Raw genomic sequence first — 20,283 nt, forward strand, 5'->3', positions numbered from 1 at the left:
CCCCCGAGGGCCTCGGACCGCTCCCGGCCCACACACTTTGGAATCTGTGCTGTGTGTAAAACCTCAAATTACCTTAGCTTATGCAAGGTGTCTAGCACAAGATGACAGATAGGTGGCTAATGAGAAGTGATTGCTATTGTTAATATATTTTGTTAGCTAACTTGAAAAATATTAAAATTATATTTGATTCCCATATGCATAAAGACAGTGAACCATGATCCCAAAATGGGTCAACCTCTCTGCTCCACCAAATTGATTTGATGGCAGCAAAATGTGGCTCACCACAAGGGTCGTCCACAGCTGGAATGGTTTCCTAGGGCAGGGATCAGCACCCTTTTATTAATGGCAGGCTGAATAAATGCAGCTCAGTCCCAAGTGGGCCACGGCTTACAACCCAGCCACTACAGTTTTCCTTACTGCTGAATACCTCCATGTGCTGCTGATTTCCTCTGCAACTGAATGTTGCCACATGCTGCTAATTCTCTCTGGTGCCGAATGCTGCTGCATGCAGCTGATTCTGAATGCTGCCAATTTCCCCCCGCTGTGGTAGTCTGGAGAAGATGTCTTTGCAGGCTGGATGTGGCCTAAAGGCTATAGATTGCCAACCCCTGTTTTAGGGGCTCTTTCTGACAACTCTTGATAGAAAGTATATACCAAAATAATTGTTAAACCCTACCCAACTCTGATAGCTCCTTTTAGCAATGCTAGGGATTGCCTCTTAGTTGAATGTTTGACCTTGTATTTAAATTTTATGGGGGCTTAAAGCTTTTGTACTGGTTTTCTCTTGCTCTCTTTTTCAAATCAGATGAAATAATGCAAAAGTCAAGCCCAACATACATTTTACAAATTAAAAATCCCTGGGGTTTAACTGGTTTACAAAATGGCATTGATTTTTGCAAGGACAATTTATTTTTTTCATTGGGGCAAGTTAACATGCATCAGTTGCATCTCCAGTTTATTTTCTGTCAGATTCATGTTGCTTCATTCAAGCCTTCAGACATAAAACAGCCAGAAGGAATGCTCCAAATTTATACTGCTATTCAGTTTGGCAAGTTGTTCTGTAGCCTCTGGGCCACTTAGGAAAAACAGGTTCTTTCAGATTTATCAAGTGTCAGGGAAGACTCAGAATTCAGATGGAAATTGGGTTTATCTCCATCTAAGAGCTGTACTTGGTGAGACTGCAGTCAAGTTTATTCTGTTTACTTTTAAAATGAATGTTTTATGAATAATCAACAGAAATAGGAGCCTGCAGAATGTACTGTCACACATATGGCTCTCTGGTAAAAAAGAAATATAATTTTAAATAATTAACTAGGGCTATATATAGCTGTCATTAGATACAATTACAGAGAGTTCAAACATCTGGGGATTTATCTCTTTTATGATGAGTAAATGCTCTGCATCTATTCCACATGGTAACTAGGTAAAAGGCAGGCCCCTTACTTCCAGACACAAAAAGTGTAATTGTAGATGTGGCACTGTGACAAATGCACAGAAGGTTGCAGAAGGAGAAACCCATTTTCATTTGACAGAATAAATACCTAGAGCAAGGGCTTTTGACAGTGCTTCTGTTCATTTGCAAGATTCCTTGATGTCAAGGACATGAAGAACATATTTAGGAGTGAAGCAGAGTGCAGAAGCCAACATACTGGAGTAATGAAATATCTGTGCAGCTGTAAAGCTTGTAGCTATTATATCACGACCCTGCTCAAGTCCCTTTACTGACTACCTGTCTCTTTCCGCAAGAATCTTCCACAAGTCGTTAAAACTCTTTATCATCACTGCTGGGTCTCTGAGTCTCCTAATCCTCATTCTGGGTCTCTGTACTACTTCCTGCATCTCTCTCCTTTTTTACTACTTTCTTCTTTTTCCCGTGCTTCTTGTCTCACTGTTGTGTCACTTTCTCCTATTCTTGCTTTCAGCCTCTGCTGCTTCAGTTCTTCTAGGACAACCCTCCATACGCCTACAGAGTTCTCCTTTAAATACCTCCAAATCCATCTTATTTTCCACCATTTATTTCCAATCCCCCTCTTCCCCCTTCCACTCTACCTTACAATTCGTAGGTCTAACAATAAAAATATTCACAGATATATGCGTGTATGCTAAAAACCCTATTTGCTATGCTATCTTGAATTACTATACTATCTGGAATCCCCTTTCTGCCAATGTTCAATTTGGTTTATATTAGAGCACTTTGCTGACTGAACTACACTGGTATGCCTTACTGGTAAAACATTTCTTGTGGGAATGCAGCTTATACTGGTAAAAAAGGCCATTTGCCTGTCTAAATATTAAACAACACTTTGCACCCCTCCACCTTCACTAGACAAAACAAGCTACATCAGCAAAGATGGAGCTTTGCTAGTATAGTTGCCTTTACCCTAGGGCAGTGGTTCACAAACCTTTCTTTTGGCAACCACGCTTCTGGGTTAATGATTTCACTTCTGCAATTTCCAGAGTTTGTGACCATACTTTTAAGTACTATAACCCCTCATCTGGGACTACTGAACAAGGAGCCTCTGCTGGCACATCTATGTTATGCTCCTCACCAAATTTCTGAACACCATAGCTATGGCATCAGAAATCTCCAGTGCATATTTGGGGTTGGTTTGTGTGGCTTTTGGGGTGGAAGACCAGATGGAAGAGTGAATGCCTTAAAGTTTTCTTCAAGAAATAAAGGTAGAAGCCTGGCATAGGTGATGAAACAATAGATAGTGGCCCAGTGTTAGCTCCTCTTTCTCTCTGTTTACCAAGAATCGACAAATGCTGCCAATGACACCATCTTGACATACTGTAAAGGGGCTGTAATACACTACTAAACTTGGCTTTGTCTGGGTCTATTACCCTACCTATAAACTATGGAGATAACATTTAAATAGCCACTTTTGGAGCATTGTGAAGATTACTTAGTATTTTACGGTGCTTTAAACAATGTAAAGAAAAGACTATTATAATGTTGCAACCCTATCACCATAAGTTCTCAGTTATTTGATTATAATACTATCAGAAGGCGTCAGTTGGGAACAGGATTCCATTGAACAAGACATAGGACAAACATATGAAGGAGACATCCACTGCCCTGAAGAGTTTACAATTTAAATTGGTAAGAAAGGAATTTAAATAAATAGAAAGGAAATGAGTACAGGGAAATGAAGAGACTTGTTGTAATCATATAGTAGGTCAGTAGCAAAACCAGGAATAAATGCCAGGTCTTTGAGCTCCCAGTCCGGTGCTCTATTCAATAAAGGACACTGCTTCCCCCCATGGTACCATTCAGGTTCTGCAAGACACAAATCTTTCTGTTATAAGCCTCAAATGTTTGTGGAGTCCCTGAAACACCTCAGTGGTGCAGCACCATTGTGAAAGAAGTTTAATTTGAAATGACAAGAGAAAGTAAGCCTTATTTTTACAAAGAACATATTAATCCAAAAAGTGCATGCTTCTAATGATTCTAATCTACATGAAAATAACTTTGTCCCTTCCATAATTAATAGCTTAAATTTCACTTTGAGAGAGAACCAATTCCTATTTAAGGCCTTAATCTTCAAAGAATTTAACAAGGCAAAAATGTCATCATTAAAGTCATAGAGAAGTGTGCAAGTCTAAATTATGAAGGGATACATGCATGGGAATGTTTTATTGTTTTCCTATTTACTACAGTGGCTGAGTTTTGAAAGCACTAAGCTAATCATACTATCTGAGAGTGAAAATGGGATTCAAAATTATATGTTAAAAGCTTTAAAAAGGAAGAGAAAGAGAAAACCCCCACACCAATAGGTTCTGCACTACAATTGGTTGTTCTTACTGAAAACACCCACATCAATAAACAAAAAGGAGACTGACAGACTTTTATATAGCCCCATGCTATGTTTTACTAGGTCCTTTAAAATGCTCTGAGCAAGTGGCCTATAATTCTAAAGGCAGAAAGTCTGCATGGAGGATTGATTCATTACCGTCACATGGCAAAAACTGTTTTTTGGTTTGCTGACTTATGCAGCAGAGACTGCTTAACTTCAATATAATTTATTTTTTTATAACATCTTTCATAAAAAGGCATCATAAAACCACATTTCAGTGGCATCTGTTCACATGCTAAAGTGAAAACGAAAGTTTGCAGGCAAGATTTAGAGAGAAGAGGTAATGCTGTTGGTTTGGGTGGAAGGGCGATAAAAAGAAGATTTTCAGATAGGCACTGCAAGAACTAAAAGGTGGAAATGAAATGACTAGTTTAAAGGAATATTGAACAGGTAGCAGGGAGACCAGGGAGTTTGATGCTTTGAATCCAGAATTGTAAAAAAAATAAAAATCAAAATAAAAAAAAACCCACCCCCAAAACACAGAAGATCCAGAAGATCAAATTAATTATATTTAGAACAAATAGAACAGCTGGTGAGGATGAAAACTTCCTGCTTGCTTGGGCTGTAGAATTATGAACTAAGGATGAAGATTAAGCATTAAAAATGGAAATGACATGAATACATTGAGATGTGATGCAATTAAAGGATAATTTAAGATGATGGAAGAGGCAGAGAAAAGACAAAGATGAATCCTGACAATGTTCTAGAGATGGTGTAAAACAGACTTACAGAAAATGTAGTATCATTTAGTCTATGACAACTCCTAGCTTTCTGAGCTTGGAAACCAAGCAAAGATCTAAATTGCAAACCAGAAACTGAACATAATTCTAAACCAGAATTTCACAGTGCACACTGTGGGCCTCAAAACAAGGTCCTGGATCTGAACTTCCTTTAATTCATGAGGTTGTTGCGAATATAAGTTTCCATTTAGGAAAAGCTCAGATGCTACAGTAGCTCATGGGCATACAAAAAAAGTGAGGGGGATAACAAACTAGCATCTTCACTGATGTGCCAATGCCACATGCCATGTTATTTCTAGCTACGCTACAAGAATGTATTTATTCACTTTCAGCAAAAACGGTCATTCATGTAAAGATTCCAGGCATTAAAGTTTTTGGATTCTACTATAGGAGACATCATTAACTGCCTGATAATACAGTTCACTCTAATAACAAATGCCTGCCTTTCCCAAACTTCCATTTGGCTCATTAAACCACCATGAGATGAGGTACAGATCATTGGGTAGCTTGGAGGCTTTATGTTTAATATCAGTTTGACTATAAAAAGAAAGCAGGGGCAACATTTGGGCACATAATCCTCCTTGCTGCATTACACTTCAGAAATCTAATTTTGGAATTCACCACCCTTCTGTATTTTGTCAGTGTACTTTCAAATTTACTATGTACATTCAAAGAAGGATAAAGTGAGGAAAGAGCAGCTCAGAGTCTCAGAAATTACAGATGCAAGGCCAAATTCATTTCTGAATCATCCCTACAGCCTTCAAGTTAAGTTACCTTAGGAACAGCTTTGGTTCAGGGTTTCAAAATGTCTTTTAAAAGGCTCTAATGAGGAGGAGAAAAGGGATGAAAGTACAGTGCAGGGTAGAATTACATCTGTGGAGGCCAGATCTGCAGCTCAGTGTTTTTTGAACTATGGTCAAGGGGGAAAGAAAACTACTGAGAACATTGTTGACCTTGTTTCACTGCTAATGAGATATGCAGAGATTCTGCAAATACAGGCATTGAGACAGTCCACTATTGATGAATTCTCTTCCAAAAAACTGAAAATAAAGCTGTTTAGAACACACTGTACACTGTACTGAGACACACTGAGCTCATCCTCAAACAATGGTTTATTATTTCCATTTTATTAGCAATTAATAGGAAATGAGAAGGGGGGAGAGAAGGGGAAGGGAACCAGACCTTCTTATGCATCACAGATCTAAGATTAAGTGGAAATAAGGGTCTTGATTCTCATCTCCCTGGGTCCTATTTTGTACTAATTTACTATTCCTTATTTTAATATATTTGCTCCTGTTTTATAAAAAAGTGAGCAAGTGCAGACTCAGCTTAGAAATGCTAAGGAATTCATGTCCATGTCTTGAGCTGCAAAATGTATTTGATTACAGGCATGTGAACTTACTTTTCTAGTAGCTTTTATAGATTTCACTCTTACCAGTACAGTATATAGATATGCTCTTTATTACCTGCTAGAAATGAAGTTCCAAGTTACTATCTGATGCTCTGAAAGGCCTACTTCTAATGTAGAGCGATTGCCTCACATGGCACATACACATAATGATCTCTCGTTACAGTCATACACTCAGTAGCATCTTGGTGCCTTCATTTACTCCGCTACTGCTATATACTGTAAAGAAACACCACCTTATATGGAAAGACTTCATAGCAGTTGTCTTCCTTTATTTAGTAGTTTTTACGATTGCAGAGCTACAAGTTAAGTGACATCAACTCATACATGTAATATTTCCTGAGAGACATCACAGGCATTAGCATCCCCATTTTAGGCATCAGGGAATCATGACAGAGAAGCAAAACTAAGTATACAGAGCAGCACAGAAAGTTGAGGAGAAGAGCTGGAATTCAAGGGCAGGTGTTCCTAGCTGTTTGACCAATGCTTTCAGAAGTAAACTACACTGCCATCTCAATAGAGCCCAGTGTAAACACAGAATATTACAGGTGCTTAAGAAATTAAGCATTTGAAATGTGACTGGACCAAATCCCAGTGTGTGAATCTCTCCCAAAACTTGAAGAAGATGAGCTGAAGATTTGTGTCTTGTATCCACTGCTATTACCCTCTCCCTATTGTTTTGTTTTCAAAGACAGTACAATACTTGAGTATTTGGTGCATTGCATATACAACGTAAGGCACAGTCAATAGCATTTCTTAGTAAGATACGTACTTTTGTAAAACTTCATCAGACCCACACACAATGAGAAAATACTCTTTCTGCTCTGGATATTGATCTGTGCAACGGAGGATCTCTGCAATTAAGTCATGGACGATGCAGCTAGCTGTAAACAAAGATAGTAAGAAAAAATTAATAGGATTTTGGTAGAGAATTACTGGCAAGATTTTGAAGCAGAGAAAATAAGAGTCACAGTGTAATTGTTAACTACTGCTGCAGTCTAGCTCCACCAAGAGGCATCAAAATGGAGTCACAACTGATTTAACATTTATTTTTTGACTTCACAGAAGAGTGAATTTTTGTCTCTTATCCTGTCCTGAACTCAACCTTGTTTTGAGGGTACGTGTGTCTTAAACTATAAGCTGATCAACTATGAATCAGGAATGGAAGAGACCCAAGTGATTTTCCAAGAAAAAGATATACTTTTTTCCCCATTCTTGTTGAAAGCAAGCCTACATTACCCATAGCAAACGGATTTCTTCTCTTAAACAAGGCCCAAAAGATATTCCAGAGATTTAGCTACCACTATAACCTGCTGCATCCGTTTCACTTAACCATGCCCAGCAGTGGCTGGGTACAAACACTGCATGTAGGTGTATATTAATAGGTTTCGAGGAATATAATTTAGTGGTCTGAGGATTTCTTCCCAGCCCTGCTCCCACTGTTTGTCACATCAGGATGTGAGTAGCTGAGTCTGGGGCCATTCAGGAGTTCAGGCACTGAGCAGAGTCAAGATGGCTGAATAGAATCTGAGGACAACCAGGTCAGGGAGCCAGGAGGTCAAGTCAAGAGCAGGGACTGGGATCAAACCAAAGCTAGAAGACAGAAGATCATGCAGAGAGCAGAGCCAAGGAGCAAGCTGAATTAAAAAGCCAGAAGATCACACAGAGCAGGATAGAGGAACAAGTCAGCAGGAGCAACCCCTAGGGCTAGGGACAGAATTACACATGAACGGGTTTAAGTGATCAGAAACTGGTTTAAACCTGTAACAGAACAGAAGCTTAGTGCACATAAACTAGTTTCAGTGTTTAATCCATTTTCCATCAGGCTGAGACCTTTTGGGAGGATTTGGTCCCAAAATGAAAGAGATTACATATCAAGATTATGTTTATTCAGGGTATGTATAATCACTACACTTTGAAGAAATATTTTCTTCCAGTCAGATTGTCTACAACCCAAATAACCAAACAAAGGAAAACTTTTATTTCACTTTTTTGTTCATGCTATTTCTTTACTGCTCAAAAATAAAGAAGTTCACAGATTCATAGATGCTAGGGTTGGAAGGGACCTCAATGGATCATTGAGTCTGACCCCTGCCAGTGGCAGGAAAAAGTGCTGGGGTCATGTGATCACAGCCAGGTGTTTGTCCAATCACTTCTTGAAGACCCCCAAGGTAGGTGAGAGCACCACCTCCCGTGGAAGCCCAGTCCAGATTCTGGCAACCCTAACTGTGAAGAAGTTATTTCTGCTGTCCAACCTAAATCTACTCTTTATCAGCTTGTGGCCATTGTTCCTGGTTATTCCAGGGGGTGCTCTGGTAAACAGAGCATCTCCTATTCCCTGGTGCCCTCCCCCCGCCAGTGAATTTGTATGATGCCACAAGATCCCCCCTCAGCCTTCTCTTGCAGAGGCTGAAAAGTTTCAAGTCCCTTTCCTCATAGGGCCTTCCCTGCACTCTAACTGTATGAGTGGCCCTCCTCTGAACCCTCTCAAGGTTGTCCACACCCTTCTTGAATTGCAGCACCCAGAATTGGATGCAGTACTCCAGCTGCGGCCTGACCAGTGCCACATAGAAGGGAAGCATCACCTCCCTGGACCTGTTTGTGATGCAAAGTACAGTTAGCTCTGCTAATTACTTCTTCACATTGACACCTCACATTCATCTTGGAGTCAACAATGACTCCAAGATCTCTTTCTGCTGCTGTGCTGCTGACAAGGTCATCCCCCAGCCTATAGGTGTGCTGGTGATTCCCTCTCCTTAGGTGCAGCACCTTGCACTTGTCCTTGTTGAACTGCATCCCATTGTTCTCTGCCCACCTCTCTAACCTACCCAGGTCCACCTGGATTTGGTTTCTTCCCATCAGTGTGTTTGCTTTGCCCCATAGTTTGGTGTCATCTGCGAATTTGGACAGAGTGCTTTCCACGCCCTCATCCAGGTCGCTGAAGAAGATATTGAATAGCACTGGCCCAAGGACTGATCCTTGGGGGATGCCACTCCCCACATTTTTCGAAGTCGATACCGACCCATCCACCACCACTCTCTGGGTATGAGCCTTAAGCCAAGTTGTAGGGTTTTTTTAAGTTTAATCCCTTCCAACAAGTCATATTTTGTCAATTACTCAAAGATCAATACAAATATAAAAAATTACAATCCAACCCCTCTCGCCACTGTTCCCCCTGCCAAAAAGCAAAACAAACAAAAAAACCCTAGATGTGTCTGTTTTGCAACACTGTATGGATACATGACAGCAGTAAATTGGCTTAATTAGCCAGTTAAATAGAGTTTTAGGGGCAGCTTTGCCTCAAAACAGTCATAACATGCAAGAGAATCTGGTTCAAATTTTTCAAGTTTTTTCTTTCTTTTTTTTTTTTTTTTTTTTTTTAAAGGTAGAACAATAAATACCAAATTATTTTTCATGAGACTTTAAGGAAAGAAATAAAAAATTCTCAATTAAAAAATTACCAAAAAAAACAAAAATAATGTCCTCAGTTTAAAAGAAAAATTAAATTTGGGGTGTTTCAGTTTTTTCTGAGGAAAAAATGTTTCAGTGGAAACAAAGGGTATCTATACACTCTCGGGACTGCTCCAATGCACTATACTTACAATGCATCAGAGCAGACTTGATTAATTGCGTCTGCTGGGGCATTGTAATTACTGTGCTCCAGCAGACTCCCGCATCATGTGTATCATCATCCCTGTACTGAAAAATGGTGGTGGGGCACTTTAACTAAAACTCATTCAACAATCTTTGCGGGGATGCTGATACGTTGATGCTTCGGGCACTTTCATTAGAGTGAATCTCGGAGCCAATCTAATTGAAGCGCTCCCTCTCGGCATCTGGAGTGCATGTATAAACGCCCCAAAGTTCTCCGAGAAAAAATTTAATTTTAATTTATATTTAATTTTTTTAAAAGTCCAGCCCTGGTTTGTTTACTTTAATTTTCTAGTCCAATAACCATTTGCAGTTATAGTAATTTTTCATAGCTTGTTTAAAGTGCAAATCTCATTAATATTTGTTTCCTGAATCGATACACACAAAAGCTAGAGAAACATGCACAGTAGTGTTGCTTTAAAATGATGGCACAGACTATAGCCAAATGTTTCACAAGCAGAGATCCTGGTTTTCTCTGCTTAAAAAATAGCAAATTCTCTGATTAAAAACTCAAAATCTGCATTTTTCTGTGATTAAAATGAAATGCCACTATGTATATATAAGTCTCAGTTGAATACAATATTTTATTGATATATTTACAATTTTAAATCAATATGGAAGCCTAACAGTGCCTCAATCATTATAATATAATAAATTCTAAATGTCTATATATTTTGGCATTTGATTTTGTTTTTTTTTAACAAAGAAAAAGCAGAACTCTCCCTGCCCCTTTTGGTCACCAGCATATGGGCCCAGCTGCGGCTGTCCTACCCCCCACTTTGTGGCAGTTCTCATATGCCAGTGCCCTGCTCCTGCCCCTCACTCCCAAGCCACAGGCTCCACAGCCCTGCTGGTGCCCCTCACTCCTGACCCATAGCTCCCTGGCCCTCCTGGTGCCCCTTACTCCCCACATCCCAGCCCTACTGGTGCCCCTCACTCCCAACCTGCAGCTGCCCACCCCCTCCAGGTGCCCCTACTCCTAACCAACAGCTCCCTGTCCCTGCTACTGTCCCTCACTCCCCAACCCACAGCTCACCACTCCTTCAGCCCTGCTGGTACCCCTCACTCATGACCTGCAGCCCTCTGGACCCCCAGCAGTGCCCAAGCCCTGGCTGCCACTTGCAAGAGGTGGCAGCTGCTACAGCCAAAGCAGAGCACAGCACATGGTTTCCCCTCCTCCATGCTCCTGCACATGCTGCCACCAGGTGGGCAGGAGATGCCAGGAGGTGCGAGGCACTGATCCTCCCTGCTTCACTTTGTCCTGCCATGCTGGGTCCTACCCACTGAGCCATGGAACCTCATGCAGGGAGGGCAGCAGGGTGGGAAGCCCCAAACCTGCAGCAGGCAATCTGTATCTGCCCCTGCCCCATGCACAAAACTGTAGGGCATTTGCCCTCATGCTCCCCCTTCCCCCTGAGAGTGTGCGCAGTGGCAGGAAGCGAGCCTTGATGCCACCCCCTGGATGAACCACCCATGGCTGTGTCCCACTCGCCACCTGGGCCCTGCAGCCATGTATTCCTGCCCTGGCCCTGAGCCCCAGAACCCACATACCGCCTTAGCTGGGCAGCACCCCCAGACTTAGCCCAGCCCATCTCCCCTACTTCTTCCCTCCATCACTGTGGGGCCTCAATTCCCACTCCCCAGACTTACCTGGAGGGAGCTGCAGCAGCTGCTCTCCACACTGTCTGGCTGTCATGTGTATGTGTGCACACATATGGCTGTAACGCTTCCTGACTGATTGCCCTCCTCCTGCTCCCCCCAGCCCCAAGCAGTCCCTTGCAAGCTGGAACTCTGCCACCCTGAAGGGGGAAATCTACCATTAAAATGATAAAAATCTACATTTTTCTTCTTTAAAAGAGAAAATCCATGTTTTTCTCCTTAAAAGGAGAAAATCTGCAGTTTTCCATGATGAATGGAAAACCTAGATCCCTATTCATAAATGAAAAAAAATGAAAATGCACTTGTGTCATACATATTAATTGATATTAGGTGATGCTAAAAGAAGGAAAACAATGTTCTATGATTGATACTAAATGGAAAAGTCTTTAATTTAAAATGATATTATACAACCCCATTCTAAGACTTTTAGTTTTAGACTTTTATGAGCTTGTACTCCCTAGATCTCTTATCCTTTCCTGATTCCTATATTTTCTACGTGATTTTGGACAACGCTTTCATTCCCATCTGTTAAATGGAGTGAAAGTGTTTATTTTCTCCAACAGTTTGAATGTCTATTTAGTTTGTGACCAAGTTTGGGGCAAGGTCTATTTGTTTCCTATGTTCTACCAAAGTGAGGACTTTTCGGTGTTGGTGACTGTGGGCATGAGTCTACATGAGATGTTTACTATGGAGTTGCCTAATTACTTCTGCAGTAAACATCTTGATATCTACACATGTGACCCTACCCTGTTCTATCCAGCTACGGAGTTTTTTCATGAGCAGTAATGCATGTGCAGATGCTAACCTGGCTGGGTGGGGCATGGAGGGTTCTTCAGTGTGGGGGCTGCCTGCCAGTTAGCCCTGCACTGAATCACCCTCATACCCTAGCCAGGTCCTCTGTAGCACATTGAGTCAGGTCAGAGAAGCCCTGGGCTGGCAGGCTTACCGCCTGTGCCCCCTGCCAGCTGAGGTTACTCTGACCCCACTCAGTGGGCTACAGTCCTGGGTGCACATGCTAGTGTGGTGCCTGGGAACAATAAACTCTGGCACAATATGTGCCAGTTTATAGCTTTGAATTAATATGCATGTGTAGATGCACCTTTGTAATATAAACTATAATGAAGGCAAAAATGTATACCAAGATCCATTCTAGAAAGTGAGATTTCTCCATTCAAGTTCTTGGGAAAGGTGAGCTTACCTGTGTTTTCCTTGTCTATATCATAGGAGTTTATGAATATTGAGTGTTAAATGATGGAGGTCCTGCCTTTGATTAAATCCTCTATGAAAATTCAAAATGTTGCCTACCTCCCTAAAACCCACTTGCCCAAGATGCGAATAGGATAAATCAAACTGCCTAGTACCAGTAAAGTATAGCCAGGACTATGTTGCTTAGAGAATATATCAAAAAACTAACTCCTTGCAGCCCCAGAATTTTGTGTTCTCAGCATTCAGCCCCATAAAGAAACAAAATCCTATTGTTCTCTGTTATGGCCAAATTGTTTCTTGATAAGGGATGTAGAGAAGAGGGAAAAATCCAAAATGGTGTTCTCATTCATTTTTTTTGCATTTCTGTGGGTGCATCTACACATGAAATTAAGGTTGAGCAATAAACTCTGGCACTGTTCATGCCAGAGTTAATAGCTCCTGGGCACATCTACATGTGCACCCAGGACAACAGCACTGAGTCAGGGCAGAGTAGCCCCAGGCTGGCAGAGGGCCCAGGGGGTCAGTGGCGTGTCAGACTCTGGGTTGCAGCATGAGGCAGGAGGATGGCTGGGGCACAAGGGTGCTAAGATGTGGGGCTAGGCAGCAGGCATTTCCCATACCTTAGCACCCTTGTGCCCCGGGCAGCACCTGTTCTCATTTACATATGTGTTTCAGCACGTGCGTTTCACCCCAACAGTACTATCATATGGGAAATTTAATTAATTTAATTTGCCCTAATACTGGCACACATGTAGATAGTGACATTTTACTGTAAAGCTAATTAGTCTCCTTGGCAGTAAAGTGTGTGCGCAGATGCATCCAGTGTGTTTCTTTACACTCAAAGTTGCCAAAGTAAAAGATATGGATTTGCATTTATTTATTCAAAGACATAGCATAAGTGATGGCTATGCTTTCTTCCCTTCAGTAAGCCGCTACCCTGACCTAGTGATCAAGAAGTGAGAGACTAATTCAGTGTATGTGTTCATTCAGGCTCTGATTCAGCATGGTACTTAAGCATATAAGTAGTCCCATGACTCCTGTGGGATTACCTACAGCCCTTAGATCAGGCATGTACTTAAGTAAATTTGGTCAATCAAAACTTTGACCCTTGGGCCTCCAATAAGTGGGCCAGTATAGATGCCAGTTACAAGTTTTTAAAGAAGACGCTGTGGGTGCGGTGTCTGCTTAACTGTGCAGTAGACTAATCTGCTGCGGCGCTATTAGACTGCAGCAAACACATTTTTACTGCTGTAAGACAGTACTGCTGGGGACCAGACCCCTACCTGCTGCTTAGTTGCACAACTCTTTTCTTTGGGCATTACCAGCCCCAGCTAACCCCTCTGCCTCTTGATGCTATGACCTGGAGCCCAAGGCTGCTCCACCTGGGCTCAAATTGCTGCAGTCCCAGGCACACTTGTAGACACTGTGCTCGGAAGACTAAGTCTGGCATGAACTGCACTGGAGTTTATCATGTCACACAAATTGAACGTGTAAATGCACCCTGTGAATAAAAATTGTAGCATGCACATACTATTTTGATGCTTTGCTATTAAAATATAATGTTACAGTTTATAGTGACTACATGAACATTTATAATTTCATTCAGACATTTTTATCATCGGGGTGCTTGCTACAGTGAGTGTTTTGTTAATATACATCTTACAACAGAGTGTTACTAGATATCTCATAGGATAACAGACAAGTTGCTATGTGTTTCTGTAGTACTGTATCTTGGAAAGATAAGAAAATCCAAAGAGCTTACCATATGGTGTAAGATGCAGTGGCTGTGAGGAACTGTTTGTCAAAATGCTTATTCTCAACTTTGATTTACAAAGAATCTGGTTTGGGACCATTGTTGCAACACTCCAGATCTTCCCAGTGTTTTTCTTCGAGTCAAAAGCAGGACATGAATCTCGTATTCTGCAGACATATGATAAGATTATTTTCAATACTATGAATATTATTTCAGCTTTCCTGTCGCATGAATGAGACAAAGCTACCATAAAATGCCAGTAACAATAGAACGGTTCAGCGTTAAGGACACTAACTATATTTACATGTAGATTCAGAATATAACAGCAAGAGTAGCTTTTCTTCTGATATCTTGGTGAGATAACTGCTGCCTCTTTCATATTTTTCCAAGGTATTAGCTAGGATTGAATAAAGATGACTGAAAAATTTTTAAAAAATTCAAGACAAGGGACACATTTTCTAAACAAAATTTCAGATACATATGCACAAGTCGTAATTTTTAACTAGCTCTGGGACAACACCTGGAACCTTCATCACCAAAAACATGAGTATTTCTAACTTAGGTTTAAGGAAAACTCCTTTAGATGCTAACAAGTAAACTGCAAAAGCCATTGAGATAGATCACTAAAGAGTAGGGACCTGCTTAATTCACAGAGGCTACCTGCCTCTGTGTTTCACAGTCTGGGTGTGGCATTAGGTGCCATTTTCATGTTGGAGCATGGTGGGCTCACCCATGCTTCTGATTGTCTGAGGGGCCCCAGAAAACCTCATGGCTATCATCTAAGTTTAAACGCACATCCTAAAGCAAGTCCACTTTAAAGGTAGCAGGGAAAGGTGTACATCTTATCAACTGAAGTTTTACATTTCACTATTTAGCCAAATGCTTTAATAACTAAAATCAAATACTCTTTAGTAAGCACAACTGCATTCCTTTTTTTGTGCAAGCAGTGTTTTGTTGCTCATGAGCTGGCAGCACTTCATGTGGTCTTCAGTTACAGTATTATTTGTGGTGTAGCTCTCTCTTATGTAAAGCTCTTCATTCTAAGGTTACTTCAGGGTTGGTTCCTAACTTGTTTAGACAGCAGTATTGTATTGTGTGCACATTCCTACAGCATGGAAAAAAACCCTGGGCTTCCAATATTATAAGACAATGAAGAAGTATGTTATTTCCCATGAAAGGCCGGGGGCAGAATGGTTTATTGGTGTAACAGGAAATGAAGTCTGACAGCACCTTCAGTACAGGAGCTTGATGTATAGCAGTAACAAAAGTCATTACTCTACAAAGGCTGCTTTGGTGACCTATGTAAAAATAGTGGGCAAGGTACACATAAAATAATTTCATGATTACAAGCTTCATCCTCTTAAGGTATCTCTGTGTAAAGGCCAATGATTGAATGAGTCTGGAGACCAACATACCCTCTCACTCTCCCAGGTCGACAGGACCGAGGAATATCTGCACTGTTTGCTGAACAGGCTGCACCTGTTCTGCGTATAAAAAGATGACTTATTTCTAGTAATTTGTTATGGCTTGATGCTTACTGCCATGAAGTACAGCAAAGTAGCATGAAGTAAACTTGAAGTCTGCAGAAACTGAAGGAACTCTACACTTTGTAGCACGGAACCATGACCTTGTCAAAAATGGCATGTTTCTCTAGTATCAAATTCACTTTAAACGGTATTCTGAAGCTACTGCTGGACGAACATTTGCTCTAGCTGTGTCCGCAATTGTACCAGGAAACTTGATAAAGGATTTTGAAAACTGCTTTAAAGTTGATACGTGTACAATGAAATGTTTCAATTATAGACTGCCACCTGTACAAATATTACCTAGAGAAAAACACAATGGGTTTCTATTTGAACTATAAGCTAGAACTGTAAGTTTGCATGACATGGAGTTTGAATTATATATCTTGCCTCTGATTTATAAAACCTGCCAGTTACTGAGATTCATTGGGGACTTAGAAGAAGCTCGCTCACTAAGACTGAATGTGTTAGTTGTCTGCAAATCTATTTGAGATTTTTCGTCGTCTTTTCTTTGATGTGACATTTTCTCCTGAGGATACTTTCTCATTTGATACAAGAAAAACAAAGTTAAAAAAAGGCCTGGCACTGACACACAAAACAAGTTGCACAAAGTAGAAAGAGCTTAATTTGTATTAATCTTTCTAATACTGTAAATAAACACATGAATTCAGGAGGAAAAATCAATATGGGGCTTTTCCTGTAATTGGACTGGAAAGTTAAATGCAAGATGTTTGGACATAATCTGAGGAGCTGATGGGAAGGTTTGTCACATGGAATATACCTCCATGAATCTGATGTTATTAGGATTGAATTTAGATTTAGACTGGTGAACAGTGGGAAAAAAAAAAAAAAGATTGAGAACTCTGTACAGTGACATGTTTGGAAAATGGGCACTCTTTTTTAAGCTGAAAGTATTCAGCTGTTAATTTCAGGGCACGCAATTTAGAAAGAAATGTTTGCACAGATGGTGTTTGACTAGTCTACAAAAAAAGAAGACTTGTTAACACTAAAACTATAATTTTCTTTCCACTTAAGTGTATACGTGGGGAGGAAATAGTATTGTTGGTACCCTTAAAGACATCATAATGAATACAAATAATGGGGCTGAACTGTATTTTCATAGTCAGTCTTACATTTTGTATTACTTACTGTTCTTATGTTTTGTATGAGTTTTCCTTGTTTTTTCTTTTTCTTTTTAGAAAGAAAACTGAAGAAGGTCAACAAATAGCATCAGTTCATTTCCCATCCATAGTAGCAAGTATAACTGCTAATGGCAAATGATGATTGTACAAAACTATAGAATGTGGCCAAATCAGAAATTTCACTGAGTGGAATAAAAAGCAGTTCTGGTGTCAGGGAGGTCTCTCTCCACCAGATTTTAATGTTTTACTCCAAACTCCAGGGATGCTAAAACTGTTCGAAAGACACAATATGCCAGGAAATATATTTTAAGTTCAATACAGTGGAAAACATCAATGTTGAAGAGATCTGGTTATATATGTCAGTAATAAAGTGGAGGGATGGGAAGACAGACTTTTCTGAACTATACTTACTTTACTTACTTGTCTACTTTAACCTCTAAAATGAAATTAAGAGTATTTTTACATTTTAAAAGGCTATTTGGAATTGTGATAGTATGAAGAAATGCAGGAATAATGATCTAATTAATGGAAGTAAGAGGAACTTCACACTTGGCTGAATGAAGTTTTTTTATTACTTACTTCTTCACTGCACTGCAAAAGGAGGCTGTGCTTTCATTACTCCCTTGATCCACTTCAGCCAGCTGGATTGACCAACCTGCAAGCTAAAAATATCAAAATGAAACCAAGAGAAAAAGAGCTCACTTAATTTACATAAGGAGTACGGCATATCATAGCATAGGGCCCTGATTTTGCAATAAATTCAATGAGGACTAACCTTCATTAGCATATTTCCATGGATTTAGACAGGACTCCAAGCCAGCATAAATGATCCAATGGATTTCACTGGACACATGTACACATGTCCCTATGGCACCTTTGTTACTGTCATTTAGTATTTCCTTTTGGAAATACTAAATGATGGTGCAGTAACAGCCCATACTGTGCCACACGTGTGACGCAGTTATTTTTAGCTGCTATGTTGCTGTAGCAACCTGCTATACCTAGGGGGCGCATTGCTACAATGACGTAGCTGCAGCATCACAGCCCTTGCCCGTAGATGCTACGTCACCATAGCATCACGTATAGAAGTGACCACTGAAATATACACGAGTACTGGCAACTCAGGAGGTTATAGTACAACCTGAATCCCACCAGCCATTAAGTCCCTCACTCTCCATTTGAAAAACATAGGGAACATAATTTTTTTTCAGCATTTCCCACTGGTCAATAACTGAAGTGAACTCGGAGATCAAAAGGTGTAAGTTTAAAGATGTGAAAAGGAGACACTGAAATTGCGTTAAGTTGATTTTCAATGCTTAATTCCTCCCCTTCTTCCCTTGGAAGTTCAAGATTCCCCTGTCCAAATCCCTGCAACCATTCAATTAGCAACAGTAGGAACACAACTTATTCCAAGTAAGCATTAAAGCAGTGGCACATATATTTAGATATGGGAATAACAGTTTGAACTGTTGTTCTGGGCCAGAGTCTTCCTGTATTGTTAATTGCGTATTGCCTAGCTGCTATATTTCATATTACAGAGAGTGTTTCTTGCATACGATATGTGAGAGTACTTAGAAACGTTGTGTCTGAAGAACTATTTATTCATATCCACCTGGAATGCAAGGCTTTAGAACAATTGTTGAAGGACAGAAAAACTAAAGACAGAGTGATATGAAAAATAGGATTAAATATAACATGAGTTTAATCAGAGGCAGACTGTGGTTTCCTTCTTTGATATCTGTTTTTTTAGACAAAGGAATTTTAGTAGATCTATTTGGACTGCACTAAAGCATTTGCCACACTGGAAATTATAAATTAAGCTGGAAAAGATGTGGGTAGTACAAAGAGCTTTATGGTGGGTAATGTACTGGATAATGGGGAGACCACAGTAGTTTATGCTGATAGAAGTCCTGTTGGAATGGAAGAAGGTTCACTTGTGAACGGAATACATCTCTCAAGATTCTGGGATGGATTTTCATTAATTGTCTTGGCCAAAAGAGTAGGAAAGTCCTAATGAAATGTCTTGATGACAGATGGAATATTATACATTAAAAAAAAAAAAAAAAAAAAAAAAATCACACCAAGAATACTGGATCAATGCGAGATTGAAATAAGAGAAATGGCATGAAAGTTAATAATACTAATGTTAGGGTGACAATATTTTGATATTAGGAAGCACTGGACTTGCAGCTGAATAAAGGCTCTAACCTTTGGCCTAGCAAAAGCTGCTGACCACAAGGCAGAATGATAGCTAAACCAGCCATTTGCTTATGCTAAGTAACCATCTTAATTGTGTTAACCATTTTTCTGGAAAAAGCAGCAATTAAGCCTGTGGGCTGTGAACCAGCTACAGTGAGGAACACGATAAGACACAGGGGCCCAAAAAAGGTGTAAGATGGTATAACATGAGACAGAAAAACAGACTGGAATGTGAAAAACAACATGTAATTGGTAAAAGAATTTGAAACGAACATATGCAAAAAGGTGAATGGTGATTGGTGAAGAAGCCTCCAGAAGCTTCCAAGTTTTGGTCAAAGTCTGCCCATTGACTGAAGAGCAGGAGTCCAGGTCTTAGACATGCACTTATAGCAAAAAGACATATAAATAAGTAAAACGCATAGGCAATTCCACGCTAATGAAGCACACAGTAAACAGAAGCAGAGCTTAAAATGGGAGGAGAAATGGGTAGAACAAAAGGAGGGACAGGGTGGAATAAATGGTAATGAGCATAAACCAAAGTGTATAAATATGGGGAAAAAACTAATGTTCGTTGCTGTTCCCCATGTTCATGTTGCTGTAAGCTGTTTATTTATTCTGAGCCAGGATTGCAGAAAACTTCTTTATGCATCTTAGAACTATTTATACTTCCTGCCAGAAAAGAACCTTACAACAATGGGTAAAGTTCACCTATGCAGGAAAAGAGACCAATTAGTGGGGTTGGACTGAGACTGTGCAATAAACAAGCCCAGGAATTAATGACCAGCACAAACTTTACCATGTATCTCTCCAATGTGTGTGTTTTTTGACCTTGTCCTCTCTAATGTAAAGGACCTTGTTACACATTAATTTTAGGTAGCTCTGGAGCTCTTAACACTTAGGTTATCCACACATTACCACCTGAAACTAGTTTTAAGCAAACTTTAGGCAGCTTAAAGTTACTCCACTCAAGGACAGGTTTATCTCTGATCCATGTTAGCCAGCTACGGTGGATGTCGAGGTACCTCATGAATAGTTACCTCCCGAGGCTGGGGGGCACAGTGAGTTCCCGCAGGTGTTGGTGGCAGTGTTGGCAGGGGGGGTGTGATGGCAGTGAGAGGGGAGCTCCTGTAGGCAGCTGCGGGGGG

General features: G+C 40.4%; 1 protein-coding gene across 1 annotated transcript in view; it reads right to left on the bottom strand.

Moving 5' to 3' along the window:
• LOC102383995 (phosphatidylinositol 4-phosphate 3-kinase C2 domain-containing subunit gamma-like) overlaps positions 1–20,283 on the bottom strand; it is a gene marked incomplete at its 3' end in the record, with an annotated part of 97,886 nt that overhangs the window by 54,211 nt on the left and 23,392 nt on the right. The window contains exons 4-6 of the mRNA XM_025193864.1: positions 17,519–17,601; positions 14,284–14,441; positions 6,778–6,889 (exon numbers count right to left, since the gene is read on the bottom strand). Coding sequence (XP_025049649.1) covers positions 6,778–6,889; positions 14,284–14,441; positions 17,519–17,601 — 353 coding nt within the window. The remainder of the gene's footprint in view (positions 1–6,777; positions 6,890–14,283; positions 14,442–17,518; positions 17,602–20,283) is intronic.

Source organism: Alligator sinensis, unplaced genomic scaffold (assembly GCF_000455745.1).
Source record: "Alligator sinensis unplaced genomic scaffold, ASM45574v1 scaffold775_1, whole genome shotgun sequence".
Taxonomy (NCBI): domain Eukaryota; kingdom Metazoa; phylum Chordata; order Crocodylia; family Alligatoridae; genus Alligator; species Alligator sinensis.